Consider the following 19,371-nt stretch of genomic DNA (forward strand, 5'->3'; position numbering starts at 1 on the left):
CCCACCACCACCACCACCACCACCACCACGCAGTTGGTAGTACCCAAGGACAAAAAACATGTCTATGTCTGTCACCACAATGTTTTGAACATAACCATACTGAGAAAGCTGTGTGGAGCATAGAGCTTAGCTTTGTAGCAACTCATTTGGCAATGGAATGTAACGGATATTTCAATAATATCAAAAAATGACGCACTAAAGCTTTAATGTCTTTTGCTGACACGTCACATGTCCCTAATATAACCCTCCCGGGGTTACTGGATTATGGTTGGGTCACTTTTACAAATTGTATTTTACTCAAGTCAAGTTGAGTGGATGTATATAGCAGTTAACATCCCAAAATGCTCCACAACACCCACATTATAAAACAATTATTGAAAAATGCTAATTAAAACGCTACAATTACAACTTAGGCTCCCAATGGGAACAACACAAAATCCCACAAAGCATCATTAACTGCATTAAATATCTGCTTGGACCGGTGGCGTAAACAGATGTTATAATGTGTGATTACACCCATGCACGCAACCTTGTAGCGTGTCACGGGGTGGACTCTCCCTCCTGGGACGCAGCCCGGCACTCTGAGGGTCAGATAATCTCAAACCAGGAAAAAACATCACGCTCAGAAACTCTTTTTCCCCAAAAAGTTTAGAAACAACAGAGGAAAAGAGACAAACTAGCGACAATGACGAACAGGGGTACGACAAACATTCATTTAAACATGATAGCATGCAGAGACAGAGAGCCGCCAGCGGAAACCCAGTCCCTGAGTGAGTCAGTTCCCTTGTTACTGGAAATACCACACAGATACTGTGGGGGTGTTCACTGAATTTAGTTAACTACAAGCTTTGTGGTTACACAAGTAAAAGGACAAGGCCCAAGTTAATCACCAATTATATTGTGTTACTTTGCATGTAAAAGACAAATAATGTCTTTCACTTTACATCCTAAATCATTTGATACTGGGAGCTTGGGTAGCTCACATGGTAGAGCGTGCGCCCCCATATGGAGGCTTAGTCCTCCCCCCCCCCCCCCCCCCCCCCCCCCCTTTCATGTCTGAAGCTGTCTTAGTAATAAAGGCCTAAAATGCCACTAAAAATCTTGACCAAACCAGATTTTGAGATGCAGAAATGGTCAGAATATTTTTGGTGAAACCTTTTGATTTTAACTTAACATGGCAGGGATGTTGGAACTATTTTCTGTGAGGTGGTGCTGTAAATATGGGCAAGGGCCATGGGGCGTAGACTACTTCACCCCTCACGCCGTTATCACTTCTTCGTGGTGTCCCGCCGTGGCAAGCGCTGTCCAACACAGTAATGCTGATTAGGCTGGCTTGGCTGTGAGGTGACTCGAGTACCAACAAGGCCGTGACCATGTGACCCCCCTGAGTTGACCATCCTGACCTGGATGTCTCCCTTTTCAACAGAAAACAAAAGCAAATCTTACTATGCACTTTCACGGCTCAAAGACAATAAAGAAAGCCCGTACAGTAGGGCGCTTTGACAATCATCTATCCACAGGACCTGGTATTTCAGGGAATGCTGGACACTTACAACAAAGATGTGATGTCACGTGGATTGTCTCGCCTCGCCTGCTCTTACCTCCTCTCCTCTTCATCTCTCTCCTCGCGCCACCTTTTGTGAACTAACCTTAATAAGCAAGAAAAAGGTAGAATCCCATTATGAAAACCTTGGTAAATGGCCTGGACACTTTTGCATCATTTCTGGAATCACCATCTGGGGAAGGCACTCTCGCTTTCACTGCCCTCCTCGTCCAATCTCTGTGTGTGTTCTGGTGAGGCCATACTTCAGTGGCTACTATCACTCTATTTGACGTTTGGTGCAGTAAAAGGAAGCCTTACACCCCCGTACCCCCTGCACCCCAACTTCCAATGTCTCTGATTCATAGTATTAAAGTTCTTAGGTTTTACAACTTGAGTAAGCTGTTGGACCCCTGTGGTGCTGTGTTGTACATTACTGGGGCTAATTGGGGCATAAAGTAGGTTGATTACAGGAATTAATTTCCCTCCTAACATCAAATGTGGAAGTGTGAATCTTATTTCGAACCCTTAAACTAAATAGATTACATCCTTACAAAATGCAACTACATAATGTTTAGAGTTGATAGAGAAGCTTTATCAATCTTATCACATTCTTTGGCTTTATGTATTTAGCCGTACTATAAATGGGAGACTTTCTTGATTGCAGATTAAATACCTTCAGTTTTTATGTAGCTAGGCAAGCTCATCATCCTCATTCAGATCCCACTGTCTAAGGTAAGACAACGTTACATGTGTGGCTTGTAGTGAGTGAGCAAGCTGAGCAAAAAGCGAGGTGAGGTATATTGTGCGAGACGAGATGTGTAGTTCACTGAGCTGTTTCACACAAAACTAGGACAAACTGTGACTTGCAAAATTATCTTTAAAATTGACAATGAATTGCTCAATTCAAACAAGATCAAAACATTATTTGTCTCTTCCCACTCACTTAGGTACATGTTTTTCCAGATATGAGGTACCATAGAGTCCACCGGAAAGGTAGGGACTATGCCTCTCTATACAGTTGCTATGGCTACAATGTTAGCCAGTGGCTTATTTATACATCCAGTAGATAAAAAGAGCACTATCATTCATTTGGAGACTAGTTTCCATCCACCAGAGAAATGCAAGTCCAATATTTATTCTCTTATTAGCGCTGTTCTTAGTCTGTACGAACTCCCACAAAGCATCATCAGCTGCATTCAATATGAGCTCGGGGCCGGTGAATGCTCGACTACAGTTACATCCATGCACGCAACCTGGTCACGTGGTGGACTCTCCCTCCAGCCCGGCACTCTTATGGTTCACTGTTATGCTTCAAAAGTTATTAATGATGGCCCTGGGTAAGGTTGGTTGTAAAGATACAGCAACATGACACAGGCAATGCTGCTGTCACCTCTCTGGAGATCCTGTGGGTTTCAGCAGAAGCAGAAGGCTCATTCTTTAGTTCTAAATTACTGCTGGCTGGCTCAATCCCCAACAGGTAAGAAATCAAATCATCCTCTCTTTTTCAGTTTCAGGAAATACAGGCTCACGGCTGAGAGACAGGCTCATGGATGACTGTATATCTTTGCAAAAAAAAAAAAAAAAAGGAAAAGGGGAAATGAGGAATGGGGAACTTCACAGTTCCTGCACCTGTCCTGAGGAAGAAATTTACAAAGACAATTCAAAAACACGCATACCCTTTTGAGTCTCATATTTCAATTACAGTAGGCACAGCTGTATTTATAAGCCCTTGATGGTTACATATAGACACAGATAGTAGGAGATGTAGATTTTGTGGGGGTGATCATAAAAGCGGTCTGCCCTCTGACTGAGCTCTGCTGTTAGCTAAACAGTGGTGTTCAGTGTGAGGAGCTCTCTGGTGTTGGTTGTCAGCTCCATGAGTTGGGGCACAAAGCACCCTTTATGTGTGTGAGAGTTCCACCCTGTGACTCAGGGAGCTATGTGTGTGTGTGTGTGTGTGGTTTGTGTGTGTGTGTGTGTGTGTTTTTGTTTGTGTGTATGTGTGTGTGTGTGTGCAGAGGTAGCGGAGCCCCAGGGGATCCGCTGTGAGGTGAGGTCTGTTACACCGCACAAAAGAACACCTTCCCTGTGGAGCACACGGGTCCCTCCACTGCCAGGAAATGAGTGAAAATATGCTCGCCACAGGATTACCTCATACACTCAGAATCTTTGGTTACTGACACTTTGTCCCCTTCCTGTAACAAAAATGTCAGCCTCCTGTTTGCTGCCCTTGTCTGATTATTCGTTCACTACACACCAAGTTTTTTTTTTGCCATTTTTAGATACGTGATTTAAGTATTTAGTAGATGAAAGCTTTCACACTTGTTGCTCTGAACATGTTAGCTGTCTCAAATCCTGAAATAAAGTGATGTGTTTTATGTGTCAAGCTACAGCGGCCGTAGCAGAGATTGTTAGATTAGATTAGATTAGATTCAACTTTATTGTCATTACACAGGTACAGGTACAAGGCAACGAAATGCAGTTTGGGTCTAACCAGAAGTGCAATAGCAGTAAGTGCAGGATATATACAATGGTGCCGTAAGTGTAGGACATGGATGTGTACTGAATAAATATAGAAATGAATACTATTATGAACAGAATTTTAAAGATGGGTTTTTCCTATGAATATAAAATGTATGTTTATTTACATTATATGTCCACCATGATCCAGCTAATAGAGATAATTCTGTTTTTATGTGCCAATGTGAAACTGTCATCTCAGCACAATGGACATCTGAAAAAACTCAGCGGCAAATCAATCGGTGCAGCAAAACCAAAGACATTGTCTTTTTTATTCCATGCATTCTCCTTTCTTGTCACAACCTAGTGCCTACATTACCCACAATGCAGCTTGACTTCAGACAGTTCTGGTCGGAGATTGAGCTCATGTAGCCTTGAGTCGCTGGCCTCAAGCCCTTTCGTACTTCACACCCTCAGAAACTTCAGCCCCAACCACCATCTTTTAAGTGACATCACTCAAGACAATTTATCCACCTGTAGCAGAAAAAGCTTTATACAACTTTTCTTCCAATATGCAGTGGTTCCTAATAGTTCCCAACGTCATCAGGGTTATCTTGGCTTGGACTTGAGACTCATCTTTATGTTGTTATCAGAGTCTGCATTACAATCTGGAGGTGTGGAGATTGAATGTCATTTACTAGCAACGAAGGATCTAATGAATTATGATATTGAGTTGCATCACAGGAAATTTAGGATGTATCGTTTTCGGAACTTGACCCCATTACTGGGATCTTAAAGTCAGGATGTCTCCGCCTCTGCTACTTCAATTTGAACCAGTCTTGTTTTTGTTGTACAAAAAGGTGCAATTACCTCCATGATTGAAGTGGAGCAGTGTATGGTTTAGTTGCTACTGTAGGGTTGCGCAAACAAAACTCCCATAACCAACCTTCAGGTGCACCAATAATCAATTTTTTGTCAAAAGAAACAACGCAGAACTGAGTGTGTTCTGAATAAGACTGAATACACTTTTCTATTGCCCTTTTATTAATGATATGCTGAGTCACATCCATGAAACAACCATAAACCACTGTGAAGGTGAAAAGAATTGATCCTACCAACAGCCCACTGCTGGCGACAAAAAGCATACAGTTAGGCAGCAAATATGTAATTCAACTACTAGCCTAAAAAATGTGAGATATCAACTGTGCATGTCACTGTGATCATTATGATATACTGTATCTCCAGCCGACCAACAGAGGCTGAAATCAGCGTGGGAGTATGTCTTTTTTTTTCTTCATCTCTCACATTGTGTTGCTGAATGAGAGCCAGATGTCAGTTAGTATATCTGTATTTCTGTTCAGGAAAGACAGCGAAGACAGAAATCTCACACTGGATCTTCAAAAAGCCTACACAGATTACCAGATAACTGACCTAGAGGCATCCCGGGAGGACAAACTAGCCCAGCTGTCTGTTGGTTTGCCAGAGACAGGACTGTGAGGTCAGAGGTATCTCAAAGAAATGATTTAGATATGCAGCATGCACATCTTTTAATGTGATATTTAATACCAATACTTTACAATATTGTGTTTTTCTCACTTAAGAATATTGAAAGTTGTTTCTCAGGAAGGTGGGAGCAGCACTACCCTTCACCAGGTTGGTCACATAGATGTTTAATAATACGGAACTATGAGCTATTGTTCTTGTACTTGTACGAGCAAGGGGGTTCAGTGTGTTGTGTTTTCCATGTGGACCCCAACAGCAACACATTTAAAGATGGACAAAGCTAATGGGGATCTAAAGAAACTTATTTAGGATGGGACATGGAGCCTGAGCAACAAGAGATCAGCAGCCTCAAGGGACTGCTGCTGGCTTCCTATGCTGCTATGCATGACGAGCTCTGCCCACGTACTTAAGTTAATCTTTATATAACTCCAGTAGTCGTGGGAAAAAATGAAGCTGGGCTTGACTCGATGGCTATTTCTTTTTACAGCCTGCAGGGCTTCTGTGTCACTGCTGTCAATGGTAGCCTCAGACCACAGACTGGGAACTAGAGAGGGACCTTTCACTGGGTTTGACATTAGGAAATGTGGTGTGAGTGTGTTCTGTGTTGGATGGGGTGGGGTCGGGGGTTCTCATGTGTTTGCAGGGATCATTTTTAGCCCAAGAGAATATGTCCCCTGAAGGTTCCTGGGAGGGGAGGATGGTTATGCACATTAAAAGCATTCCAGTGAAGTTCAAGCGAGAATTAAAAGTGGGGAGAATTAAAACTGGCAGCGGACCTGCAGGCTGCTTTTCTCCTCTGAGGCCAAGTTTACGAGCTTGTTTACATGCAATGATGCTGACCCTCACGCTGCTTCCAGCCCTGTGGCACGATGAATACAAACGATACGGATGTGTGGAGAACGAGGTTATATACTAGTTAGTCAGTTCAGAAGAATCTCCAACTTTGCTCCTACCGTCCGACACCACCATGAACTTGGGACTGCGCATTTGAAAGTGGCAGGAGGGTTACATTGCCATGGCAACCACCGCGCTGGGGCAGGTTGGGACCCTGATCGTGCCAGGGGGAGGGCGGGGGGGACAGGTCTTTAACAGGCCAGAGAGAGAAAAAAATGACTGACAGGGCCAACCAATAAAGCACGTAGTGGAATGCGAGGTTATGCGGAGCCATTGTTCAACAAACATCTCAGGAACGCACACGAAACCGTTTTCATGCTTTCGTGCTGCTATTTGATTCTGCTCTCCAATGAACCAAGACTGGGCCTAATCACTTCTTTCCTCATGTTGACTTGCTGATTGTTTATTTCAAACTATCGCACCTGGCTCCAATAGATGGGAAAAGACTCATAACACAGCAGCGGGTTGCAGATAATATCAATAGTTTGGATCCAAAACTGTGGATTCATGACTCAACTGACAGTCCTCTACAGATGAGTTTCATTCAAAAATTTGACACCGTATGGCCGGGGTGGTTCAGTGGGCAGAGCAGGTGCACATATACCATACTTATGCCTTGATGCAGAGATGCAGGGTTCGAGTCCGATCTGTGATGATTTCCTGCATGTCTTCCCCCTTTCTCACATAGCTGTCCTGTCCATTAAAGGCGGAAACCCCCCCCAAAAAAAAATCTTAAAATTTATTTTTTTCCAAGTTCTCTAAAATTCAATTTTTTTATTTATAGTATCAATTCATAACAAGAGTTATCTCAAGACACTTTACAGATAGACCACACTCCAGAATTTACAAGGACCCAACAGTTCTAGTAGTTTCCTCCAGAGCAAGCAACAGTGCGACAGTGGCGAGGAAAAACTTCCTTTTAGGCAGAAACCTCGGTCAGACCCAGGCTCTTGGTAGGCGGTGTCTGACGGGCCGGTTGGGGTTAGAATGAAGAGTGACAATAACAAAAATATAATCAAATATAATATAATAAAAATATAATCAAAGACACGTTAAAAACACGTAATTTTTTGGACATTAGAAACTGAAGAGAATTTTAAATAATTTGCAACATCCTAAAAATGACGATGAGGAGGGTTTTTCTATCTTCAGTCAAACTCACTTTCTTCTGTATCCTGTTTCATAGCCGGAGATTAAAAAAAAAAAAAAAGGACAAGTTGTATTTGAAGTAAAGTATTGTTGCCTGCACAGCATGAACCCAGCATGTCTGGGATCTGATTTTTTTTTTTTTTTTTTTTACTTTTTGTTTGTCCTCATACACACTCTGTAATTGTACCCAGCAGTGAATACTGTATAAGGAGAACAAAAACATAGTGAAATGGACTTTATCTTGTTTAGTGGTCTCTCAACTATTATTTATATGTGACATGATGTTTATAGGAGAAATTCACCAGGCAAATTTTGTGTAGGCTTTTTGTGCAGGCTTAACTGAAACAAATTAAGTTTAATGATGTTTAAATGTAGTGCCAGTGAGGACTGGCTTTTAGTCCAGATGCTGTTTAGTCCAGCTGTTTGTTTGTTTTTCTCTCTAAATGGATACTGTGGCGTCTGGGGATTTGTGGGGAGGAGCAGTGCAGATGGACTGACCTTTGAACCTTTGTTCTACTGAATAAATGGTAAATCACTGGGTGGCTGATTTTCTCCCAGTGACATAATCTGGCACTCTGATGCCATCTAGTGATGTGTTGTATACATGATATGTTTTAGCAGTACTTTCATGCACATTATTACAGTAATGTGTACCCAGGAGCACGATGAACGGCTGTTTATTTTTGTTTTAGGCCTACTATCATGACTGACACTGAAATTGGTATTGTGTAAAGATATTTATTCCAGAAACTATTATCTGACAGTTGAGAGACAGTGAGAGCACACACTCTGCCTTCCACAACTCTAATACAAAAAGCTTTCTCCCCTCACAGTGGTGAACAAACAAACATGGAAAAGACAGCACTGTAGACAGTCACATTTTTCATAATGAAAGTAAAAACATAGAGTGCTTCCGCTCAGCTGCGTGGGAGTGACCAGCTGCCTCTACGAGCCTCCTGTCCATGCAGCTAATGAGCTGATTAGATGGGTAATGGTGTGGAATAAAGTGTGGGGCTTTAGGCAAAGTTAGTCTTGAGGAAGTTGATGAGTCCGTTGGTGGAGGAGTCATGGGAGTGGACCTCTGCGCTGTCCTTGAGATCTGCCTCGATCTTCTTAGCGAGCTGTTTGCCCAGTTCGACTCTGATAGTGCGGAGACACAAACGCAAGACAAAAAAAAAAAAACATGTGGTCACTGTTTGACAGGTGAGGTTGAGACAGAGATGCACCTTCCCCTTCAATGCAAAGCATTCAATGACACAATACATATTTATTTTAACAAGTTCAACTCTATAATCCCAGTTTTCAAAGAGCCGAATAACATTTCAAAATGTACTGTATATATAATTAACATAAAAACAATCCTAATATTGTGTTAATGAATATTTTGAAAGTTGTTTCTCAGGAAGGTGGGAGCCCCACTTCTTGGAAGGGTTTAATATATTTGATGATGATGATGATGATGTTCACGCTGACTGAAATACTCAAACCCAAGACTCCATGTTTCCATGTACACAATTAGAGCTGTTTCAGTAGTTTATATAGTGCAGTGTATAATGTATAAGTATTGGTATAGTAAAGGCTGTCTCACCCCCACTGGTCAAAACTGTTGATCTCCCACATGACACCCTGGATGAAGATCTTGTGCTCATACATCGCTGTAAGATAAGAATAATTATGATCACAACAGCAAAAATGACTGCAGAGGGGACACGTGGTTGTTTGTTTTAAATTCAATGGGATTTCAGAGTAATAAAATAAATAGTAACACTTTTCTGACTGTCAACAGACATTGTATTACTGCACACTGTGTGAAATGTTATTACGCAAACTGAGTGTGAGTGCAAGTATCAATAATCGTGTGTGTATATATAATGTGTAAGCATGTGCCGTACAGTTATTCTGAAAACGTTTTTTATTGTGACTTTAATTTGGACCGTTGGGAGTCTAGCCATGAGCTAAAATACATCCAAATAAACAAACAAAACTACCCGTACAACCACCAACAATAACAGCACTGCACCATTTTATTCAACAGCTTCATTTTAGTGTCATCAGGGGCTGTAAGTCACCAGAAACATAGTTAGCTCTCACCTATGAGTGCTCCAAGTGTGTATGGGCTAAGTTTTTTGAAGATGATTGAGTTGGTTGGCCTGTTTCCTTGGAATACCTGTGTTAAACAAATAGAAACATTTTATAATACATCACTTTGTGCATTCCATTATCACCAATGTTCTTCATAAGTTTTTTGATAGGGGGTTTTGATGATGGTTAGTCATGGTCACTGGGGGGCACTACAGCCTATGCTTTCTTACTCTAGTCCTAATCTGTAGTTCTGTAAATCTTCCTTATGTGATTCATTCCATGATTCATTTAGTACAAGTAACAGGATATTACCCCCCTCCAATCAAATTCAGGTTTAATTTTGGTATCATTGTTATAAGAGCTCATTCTCTACAGTCACTCAGTTTCTTCTTGATTTGACTTACTTTGTGTGGCAGGATTTTCTCCAGAGCTTCTCCGCTCAGGCCGCTGGCCTCCAGCTCCTTCTTGGCCTCCTCTGTGGTCTTACCCTTCATCAGAGCTTCTGTCTGGGCCAGGAAGTTAGCCAGCAGGATCTACAGCCACATCAAACACACACCTTCAGCTACAGTGTAGTACAGTGTTTGTTTGACAGTGAGTATAGAAGTCAGTCTTGCAATCCAGTAGTCTCTATGTTGTACTCCAATTTGTTGACATATTGTCTTTCAGATCTGTAGCTGATTGGCTGCCATAAGATGTAGTTTTGGTGGAAAAAAACTCTATTTTTATTATCTTATTTTTTTACAGTGTTCTTCATGCATCTTTCCACTAATACACATTCAATTACACCTGTCAGCAAAGGGGTTAGAGTCCAAACAACCCTCTTGGGGCTCACATACATAAGTTACGTCACTTCAAATGGCTTGTGGTGGTAGATTCTTCGACCTTTCAGCATGATCTCGCCAAAATATGTATTCCTCAGGTTTTCCAAGTAATTAATACACACACACTAACTTAACACCACTGCAGCGGTGGCTCAGATCACTATTTCACAATTTGGGGATCAAAATTCCTTAGAGGTCACAAGACAATCTTTTGCTGTGACACAATTTAGGCAATGTGAAAAACTATATTTTGACTTCATTCAGTGAATAAATACACTGGCATAAAACTGTTAAATAAATTGTTTACAGCATCTAGGGTTCAACCAATACTCGATTGCACAAACTCACCGACAAAAAAAGGACACAAAAATCATCATTTATAGAGGTGTGCTAAATTAAACAAGATGAGGAACTTTATCAAGACCACACTACAGGTCTGTACCCATTCAACACATTGCTTGAGACGGACAAATCCTCTCACACAAGTGGTACCTTGTGGTGCAGGTTGTCCCTGATGGGATGCTGTGACTGAGCTGGGATCAGGAAGTCAGAAGGAACCATGCGTGTTCCTGAATTGGACACAGTTGGACTGCGTTAGTGGTACATTTATCTACACACGTTTATTTTATTCTTTTTATACATACAAGTGACCCACAGACTCATGTTATGGGGCTAACCAGCCAGCAGTGCTACCAGTAAAGATAGGTTAAAGATGATAGAATACGTGTTGGTAAAATCTAGAAACTCTGACATACTACGCTGTAATTGAATGATGATCTTTAGGGAGTTTACCTTGATAGATGAGCTGGTAGAAGGCATGCTGTCCATTGGTTCCTGGTTCTCCCCACACTATTGGCCCAGTGTGGTAGTTCACACGTGCTCCGTGGTTAGTGATGTACTTTCCATTTGACTCCATGTCACCCTAGATAACAAATCCTTATCAAAACCGTTCTTCCTGATTGGAGTGGACTACCATTGTGTTGCTCTCTCAGTCTGCATTCCATGATCATACTTATCTTTTGAATAACTTATTAAACAATATAAAATACTACTTGTAAGCTTCTCTTGGATGATCTTGCAAAGGCCTGTCAGGCCTGCAGCACTGTGGGGGCAGACCTGTTGGAAGTAGGCAGTGAAGCGGTGCATGTACTGGTCGTAGGGCAGCATTGCGTGGGTCTCAGCGTGGAAGAAGTTGATGTACCAGATGCCCAGCAGAGCCAGCAGGACGGGAGCGTTCTTGTCCAGAGGAGCAGTGCGGAAGTGGTTGTCCTGCAGGAGAAGGAGGGAGGCTAATTTACATCCATGTGTTCTGTAACTTTTCCCCGGGAAAACTCATATAGATAGTTCTTTTACACGACAGAGGTGGAGGACTGAAGGTGTTGGAGAAGTACCTACCATCCAGTGAGCTCCTGAAAGAAGCTTTTCATAGTTGTCATAGCCTGAAGAGGAGAGCAGATGTGACACAAAGGTTTACTACTGAATAAACTATTGATTAAACAGCTGAACTGATTATAACTGATTGATTTATAATGAAGCTTGTATTTTCAGTGTGTCTCTTCAACAAAATCAGCAAGAACAGGTCCTATAAATGTACTAAAGCCACTGTGTGGGGACTTTTTAGCAATGCTAGCAATGGTCAGAACTGGCTTTTGTCTAGTGCCTTCTTCAGGTCTAAACAAGCACAAAACAAACACTTTGGTTCACGATTAAATACCGGCAAATTAGCAGTTTAACACAATTTTAACATGGCAGATATTATACCTGCTGAACATCAGCATTTTAGAATTAGTTAAAATTCAGACGTTAGCATGTTAGCATGTTCTCCAAGTACTGCTGTGCATAACAGAGCCAATAACAAGACTGTATACTTGTTACGTCATTATGGGCTTTGAAATAACAGGGAAGATGCGGGCATTGCTGTCTGCCACAGAGTTGTTTTTGATAATACAACTGGGATGCGCCAAAGTCAGAAAGTCAAAAATTCTAAATAAAGTGGCGTTGAATAATTTAATTTGATGTTGCTGTAAAAACGTTTACTGTACGTACCAATGTGCAGGGCAATGGCCATTCCAATTGCAGACCACAAGGAGAAACGACCGCCAACCCACTAAAAGAAAAAAGAAAATGCTAAATATGATTTGCAAAATGTAGGTTTTTAATCAAAGACAAATTATCTTTGCACACAACAGAAGGTGCTGGTAACCGCCCACAGGAACAGTCATGCAATTAACCATAAGCCATACATTTGTGTGTTTTACTACCTGTACAATCAGGACAAAAATGCCTTTGATTTTTTGTCCTGTCCGGTTGGTCAACATTTTTTTTTTTCACTCGGGAAAGAAAATACTGCATACTTTCTCCATGTAATGAGTGTAAAACACTGGCAGTCATTATTTCTATGACATAATGGGCATATTACGGCTGTAACTAAATGCAGCTTGCTGACCTTTGATGCAACCCAGCCTTTACAGTAACCTCTGCTGAGAGAAGGTCGTTACCAATAATAACTGAGTCTGATGAGAGAGGCTTCTGATTACCCAGCAGCTGCGGGCCAGAGCATCCGTCCCACCTACTTCACAGGTCAAAAGCCCGGCCTATTTATACCCGCTGCCTACGGCCCCCATCAAAGTCTGTGGATGAAGAAAGGACCTGCTGTACACAGGCTGAGTTAAGGCTAAAAGAGCACTCACATCCCAGAACTCAAACATGTTCTCTGTGTCGATGCCGAAGTCCTTCACTTTGGGCTAAAGGGGGAGATAGAGAAAAACAGGACAGTTAGGATCAGACGTCTGGACAGAAAGAGAAGGTTTACGCTGTAAAGTTGTGTTTTCTGACTTACTCCATTTGTGGAAAGGGCCACAAAGTGCTTAGCAACCGCAGCTTTCTGTTGAAACGTAGAGAAGATACAGTTGAAGGTTATCAATCGGCCACCTAACATAATGCTGCTGCTGCTGCTGCTGCTGCTATCTGAGGCGGCTGCATACTCACATCTTTGGCATGCTCAAGGAACCATTCTTTGGCCGACTCAGCATTGGTTATGGTCTCTTGGGTGGTGAACGTCTATAAATGGAGAATTAGATAGACAACCAAGTATTAAAATACATATAATGCAACTAAACGTATGGTACAGATCTGCCTGCAAAAGAGAAACTAGAGAATTTCTGCACAAAATGATAACTGACACCAGAAAAATAAAGAATCTCATTGTCTGTGCTTGGCCATGCTGTAGATATTTAATTTGACTAGATGTGAGAATAAAAGCAAATTTCCTTGAATGGATTATTGATTGAGTTTTTATTGAAATATTATGTAAATAACAGGTGATCTTATAGCTGTTGCTGTTCCTGGAGGGAGCTCAAGCAGATTCATCTGCCTGAGTGGAAGCTTGATTTACAACTGGTCCGTCCATGAAAGACTCAGTAGAAACTAATGATGCAAACATGAATATGAATTCAAAGGCATTTATTTCTTCAGATGTGAGATGTTAGTCTGGTGCATTTAAAGAAAAGCTATACTCTGTGTAAATTAGCTACCTTGGATGCGATGATGAAGAGAGTTGTCTCAGCGTTCAGCTGTCCCAGGGTTTTGGCGATGTGAGTACCATCAATATTCGAAACGAACCACACACGCGGTCCACCCTTTGAGTAAGGTTTCAGGGCCTCTGTCACCATCAGGGGGCCCTGCCAGTCAAATCAAATCAAGTTCAAAGTTAAGATTAGATAAGATAAGACAGTGGTTCACCTCACAGGAGGGAATGTGTGTGGCTGTAAAAGGATAGAGCAGCAAAAGCTGTGATGGCGCATTGAAACCTTTACAGAAATTACACTCACAAGGTCAGATCCTCCGATGCCGATGTTGACAACATCTGTTATGGCTTTTCCTGTGAAACCCTTCCACTCACCGCTGCGAACTTTCTGCAACAGACAAACGGAATCATCGTAAACATTATGATAGCTGCATTAAAGCTTCTTGATAGTTAAGCATATACTGTGAAATGTGTTAACTCCAGTGCACTAAAGGTTTGGGATTTTGCATCTTTCTGTTCATTTTATTTATTTTTTAACTCACATGACAGAAGCCCTTCATCTTCTCAAGAACTTTGTTGACTTCTGGCATCACATCCTTGCCATCAACCATGATGGGAGTGTTGGAGCGGTTCCTCAGAGCCACGTGGAGCACAGCGCGACCCTTCATATTCACAGCACCAGGAAAGAAAACACACACACAGTACTCTTGGCTGCTTATATTGTTGGTGATCAAGGAGTAAAAAAAATGTGTCTGCTGTTGCATTCACTGTATTCAATGTGCGTTTTTTAACGAGCCAAAAGCAGAAGTGCAAGCGTCTCAGGATGTAAATTCTGTGTCAGTGGCTGTTTGCACCAGGATAAATGTCCAGAGGTAAACCCTGCCTTACAAGAAGTTAGAACTGACATGTGGTAGACAATGAGCACCTCAGTGAAGTTGATCTTCTCTCCAGTAAACATCTTCTCTCTGGCAGCTTCAATGCCTCTCGACTTGGCCTAAAAAATAAAATACATGTTATAATTTAATTTACACTGTTTATTGATCCCCAGTGGGGAAATTACAATTTCCATTCGGTTTTGTTAGTAATCACTTCACACGGGCCTGAAATACACACACATCCAGGACCTATTCATGCCCAAGTGGAGAGATGTCAGAGTGAGTGGGCTGCCAGTTCTGGACCAGCGCCTTATATCAGAGGAATGGACCCCCACTTGCATCTTGCTGCAAGGACTGATGGGATTATCCCCTTAAAGCTGCCCATATCAGATCATAATCCAATTATGTTATTAGGAAACAATAAGTAAGTCGTGTTAGGATGGAAATGAATTTACCAGATCAACCAACATCTTCATGACTTCATCAGTGATAAGATTCTTTGAGTAATCCAGAAGAATGTCTCCATCCTCAGTTTTCAATCTTAGGCTGTCCAAACAGAGAAAGACATCAGCGACCACAACAAGAAATGTTGTGACATTTTAATTCAGAATTGAGATCAATACTCAAGGCTTACACTTTAACATCCTTATCCAGGTAAGATAAACAGACACATATTGCATGATCACACATACATACATACATGGGGGTCATTGTTTGGTCTTCTTGCTTAAATTATAAAATTAATAGTCAAAATGCCAGTGTAGAACAGAACAAAACCTGTACATTTAGACAATGATGAATATATGAAAGTACAGAAAATCACAATGACTGTCATATTTTGACTGACAAACAAACAATATCCAAACAAACAAAGTATGATTGTGTTGTCAAGGGGTGGTTTGACCGCTAGTTTTCAGTATTATGTAATGACGCTGCACAGTTACAGAGAAGAAATGCATCAGAGCGTTATCAAAATGAATTTGACTGGCAACAGATTATGGACACAGCAAAGTCACACTTTTATTACAGCTAATTTACATACAAACAAATATCTACATATAACTCATATTTCAACTGCCTGTTCAGTGATGCTGTGAAAAACTGCTTTTCAACATAAAAAAAGTGTTAATAGGATGCATACCTGAGCTTGTTGAATCTCTCCTTGTCAGCCTCAAACATATGCCTCATGTTGAGGTTCAGGGCGTGGGCTGTGTACCAGTCCTGCAGCTTTTGGAAATTGGGGTCCTGTGTGAGTCCCATGTTGTCCCGAGGGGCTTCCTGTTCTCCGCTGTGCTCAACTACCCTGGCTGAGTGGGGCCAAGAAGGTCAGGGGAAAAGCTTTTTGAAGGGCATTCAGACCAGAACCACACTTGCCCCTCCTACAAGAGACACACTATATTCAGGACCCGTGCATGTCCCACCTCCACCCTGTCCTGCAGGGTTGCAGTGCATGCTGATAGGGAAGCGTCATCAGTGCTGCAACTCAGTGGCATGTACTTCACGTGGTAAAGACAGTATTGTGGTTCATTCTTCTGCTGCACTTAAATCCTTTTGAAATACACAGTAGCTGTTAATATTATAAATAGTCATTGCACATTGCATCATCCCTGACATTACAAACAGTGTATCATAGTTGCTAAATATTGTATTACATACAGATACATTCATTTGTATAAAAGTCTCTAAGACCCTAATTAACAAAGTATAAAAGTTAACAACAAGTTAATACTCATTGAATACATGTATCTTTACACTATACAAACCCCATGAACCCCAGACAAAAACCACTCCAGCAGCAATTTATGGACCTCCACGCCCCCAAGTGACCGTTTTTAAAAAGGAATGTAGTGCTGGATGTAATATTCTCCATCAAACAATAGAGGGCGGGAAAAGCTTAGTATAGTTAGAACAAATTATTCTCTTTTAGGCACAGTCAGATTGGTATATCAAAACGACATGAATAACATTAAATGGTTTAAATGGTTTGACTGAAGATGGATATCTGAAAGAGATTATCTGAATGGAATCATTTTAAAAACACATACAGTATATATTTTAAAACAATATTGCTTATGTAGGAAGCAAGGAGTTAGCCTACACTATGATATTCTTGTATATATCTAGTTTTAAATGTACGTAAAATTGAATGGTATTTTTATATGGTGTGATTGTTTTTCTGCTACATTGTTTTGGCAGCTGAAGGGGATCCGAAATAAAAATAAAGATAAAGGAGTGCACGAGTAGAATAAACTTACAATTTCACATCACCAGCATGACAAGTAAAACCCAGTATAGCCTACTGTCATGTGCATAGGCCTACTGCATAAATTACCCAGGCCCTACTGTCAGAGGCATATTACATAGTAAATTACCGAAATTTGAAAAGTAGTAGACTTCTGATGACTCAATTATGTTTGGTGACCCACTTTCCATTTTAGAGTCTAAGAGTTTTTGAAGAGAAGCTTTTTTTCCCCGGGGGGAAACCGTGAATAATTCTCACGCCGCTATTGTTTGGATGTGTCTGTGTTTTGCGGGGTTTTAAACCATTTTAATTTCGTGAATGGCCTTTAAATTTCAAAATAAAGGTGAAGTAGATGACATAATCTAACGAAATACCCTGAAATAAATCACGATGATTGGTTGATGAGTGTAATGATCATTATGACTTAGTATCCCAAGTGCCGTTCTGACACAAACACTTATATTTCTTTAATTGTTGTTGCTATGTTAATTACTGAGTAAATGGGTCAGATGAGAAAACAAGTATCTTTGATGAAGACTAAAACGATTTACAGAGAAATTATTACACATGCATGATTATAGGCTAGTTTTGATTTAGCATCCTTATTTGTTATGCTACAACTGCTTCTCCGCCAAAGTACACTAGCAATTGAATGTAATACTGAATATCAGGTTTGATACACTTTTGGTTCCACTTCCACTTGAATAAGCATGTTGTCCTACTATATTTTTCCTAATACAATTCTTCCATGATGTTTTGTTTAACGCACATCTTTTTTTAGTCTTAAATCAAATTAAAGGGACAGACACCCAGAAATCCCGGGATTTTTTTTCTGTGTTGGCATATTAAATTGGTGATTACATAAAACAAGATATAAAATAATATTTGGAAATTACACAACTGAAAATGCAAATATAAGTTATTTAAAACCAGGTTTAAAATCGTACAAAAAGTGGACCGGTTGTTTAAACGTTGTTTTGTCTGCAACGGTTTTATTGTGAAGGTTTTACCGGAAGTCTTTGTTTTTATTGATGTGGTCTTAACGGTTGTGACACAGACAGGGGATTCGCTGTCAAGAGGGTGGATGCCTAGAGATGGTGAGCGATGTGGTGATTAACTTAACGTCTACTAACATTTTTCTTGTGTTTTACTGAAGCTGTTTGGTTTCCTATGGGTTACGGTGGTGCATACGGTTGTTGGCTCATATTGGAGTACCACTGGGCCGCTTACATTTGCTGGTGTTTTCCATGAGCGCTTACAATCGTGTCGCAGAGAGCTAGCTGGATAGCTAACGTTAGCTCGCTTAGCTATGTAGCTAGCCTGCTTAGAACCGATGAAACGCTGATGCGTCCTCACTCTGACATGCATATTTGCGTTTTCTCTTCATAATTAAAATCTTAGCCCCCCATAAACACTCAGACCGATGTTTTTAGAGAGGGCTACAAACACATGTGACATATTTGTGCATCTATACACATATATGGTATACAAACTCAATTTGATCTCTGCTGATGAAGCGCATCCACCGCCTATGCTAGCAAAGGAGGAGGGATTGGCGGTATCGGTTATTTCTGTTTTCATTGCCACTGGTTTGTATCTATGTGCGATGCTCCATGTTGGATCCACGTTTTGACAACGGATAGCCGTGACAACTGCAGTTAGCTAAGACAGACTAGTAAGTTAATGGGTTTTAGCGTTAGCAGCAACCGGGTTTGACTGCATGTCTGTTAACGGGCTTGGGCGTTCTTGGTTGTAAGTTATGCGCTGCAGTGGGTAACGTAAACGTTAATTGCTCACCGCACAAAAAGGAATGTAGGTTAACGTGAAGACACTCGAACGACAAATACGTGATTTGCAGCTCATATGGCAGTGTGATTTATGTCTGTGGTTGATGTTACACTGACAATATTAATGTGCTTCATGGTAAGTGCAGTGTCTGGTTCTGTGTGGCCAGTGGGCGAGTGTCAAAGTCGGGAATGCAGCCGACCTATGGTACCGGGTACTTACCGTCTGTACGATGTAGCGTCACTCGCTTTTCTAACGTTTGGTGTGTTGATGCCGAGGAAGCCTTTCCGGCGACTCTGCATTTAGGGCGTTAAAAGGCCGTATTAATAGCTGCGACATAGTGTTCCCATGACTTGGGCCATGTCATCCCATAGAGTTTCTATCTGCGCTTGCGGGGATTCTGTTACACCTTCCTGCCAAATAGTGATCGGGGTTTTAAAATAATCCATTAGCAAGTACAAAACAAACCAACTCGTGTTCTGCCTCATTGG

At 41.2% G+C, this 19,371-nt stretch overlaps 2 protein-coding genes across 3 annotated transcripts in view; one reads left to right on the plus strand and one right to left on the minus strand.

Moving 5' to 3' along the window:
- Nucleotides 1–8,210: 8,210 nt before the first annotated feature.
- gpib (glucose-6-phosphate isomerase b) lies at nucleotides 8,211–16,247 on the minus strand. The gene is made up of 18 exons (XM_032517098.1): nucleotides 15,995–16,247; nucleotides 15,309–15,399; nucleotides 14,904–14,972; nucleotides 14,521–14,640; nucleotides 14,283–14,366; nucleotides 13,986–14,132; nucleotides 13,441–13,512; nucleotides 13,292–13,336; nucleotides 13,143–13,196; nucleotides 12,499–12,559; nucleotides 11,848–11,891; nucleotides 11,569–11,721; nucleotides 11,245–11,374; nucleotides 10,945–11,021; nucleotides 10,036–10,164; nucleotides 9,641–9,716; nucleotides 9,138–9,204; nucleotides 8,211–8,689 (listed from the first exon to the last, which is right to left on the minus strand). The coding sequence occupies exons 1-18, from the start codon at nucleotides 16,111–16,113 to the stop codon at nucleotides 8,566–8,568; spliced, it is 1,662 nt and encodes a 553-aa protein (XP_032372989.1). The 5' UTR covers nucleotides 16,114–16,247; the 3' UTR covers nucleotides 8,211–8,565.
- A 1,864-nt stretch (nucleotides 16,248–18,111) lies between these two features.
- garre1 (granule associated Rac and RHOG effector 1) overlaps nucleotides 18,112–19,371 on the plus strand; it is a 31,837-nt gene continuing 30,577 nt past the window's right edge. For both annotated transcript variants that reach the window (XM_032517064.1, XM_032517065.1), the window contains exon 1: nucleotides 18,112–18,192. The gene's annotated coding sequence lies outside the window, so the exon portion shown is untranslated. The remainder of the gene's footprint in view (nucleotides 18,193–19,371) is intronic.

Source organism: Etheostoma spectabile, chromosome 1, assembly GCF_008692095.1.
Source record: "Etheostoma spectabile isolate EspeVRDwgs_2016 chromosome 1, UIUC_Espe_1.0, whole genome shotgun sequence".
Taxonomy (NCBI): Eukaryota; Metazoa; Chordata; class Actinopteri; order Perciformes; family Percidae; genus Etheostoma; species Etheostoma spectabile.

Bases quoted from the DNA above. Each gene is read 5' to 3' on its own strand.
- gpib (XM_032517098.1), bottom strand. From the start codon at position 16,113: ATGGGACTCACACAGGACCCCAATTTCCAAAAGCTGCAGGACTGGTAC. The intron at 13,513-13,985 runs GTAGCTAATTTA...CTCCATTTATAG, and splicing joins TCTTCATCATCGCATCCAAG to ACGTTCACCACCCAAGAGAC. The intron at 11,722-11,847 runs GTAGGTACTTCT...CTTCTCCTGCAG, and splicing joins TTTCAGGAGCTCACTGGATG to GACAACCACTTCCGCACTGC.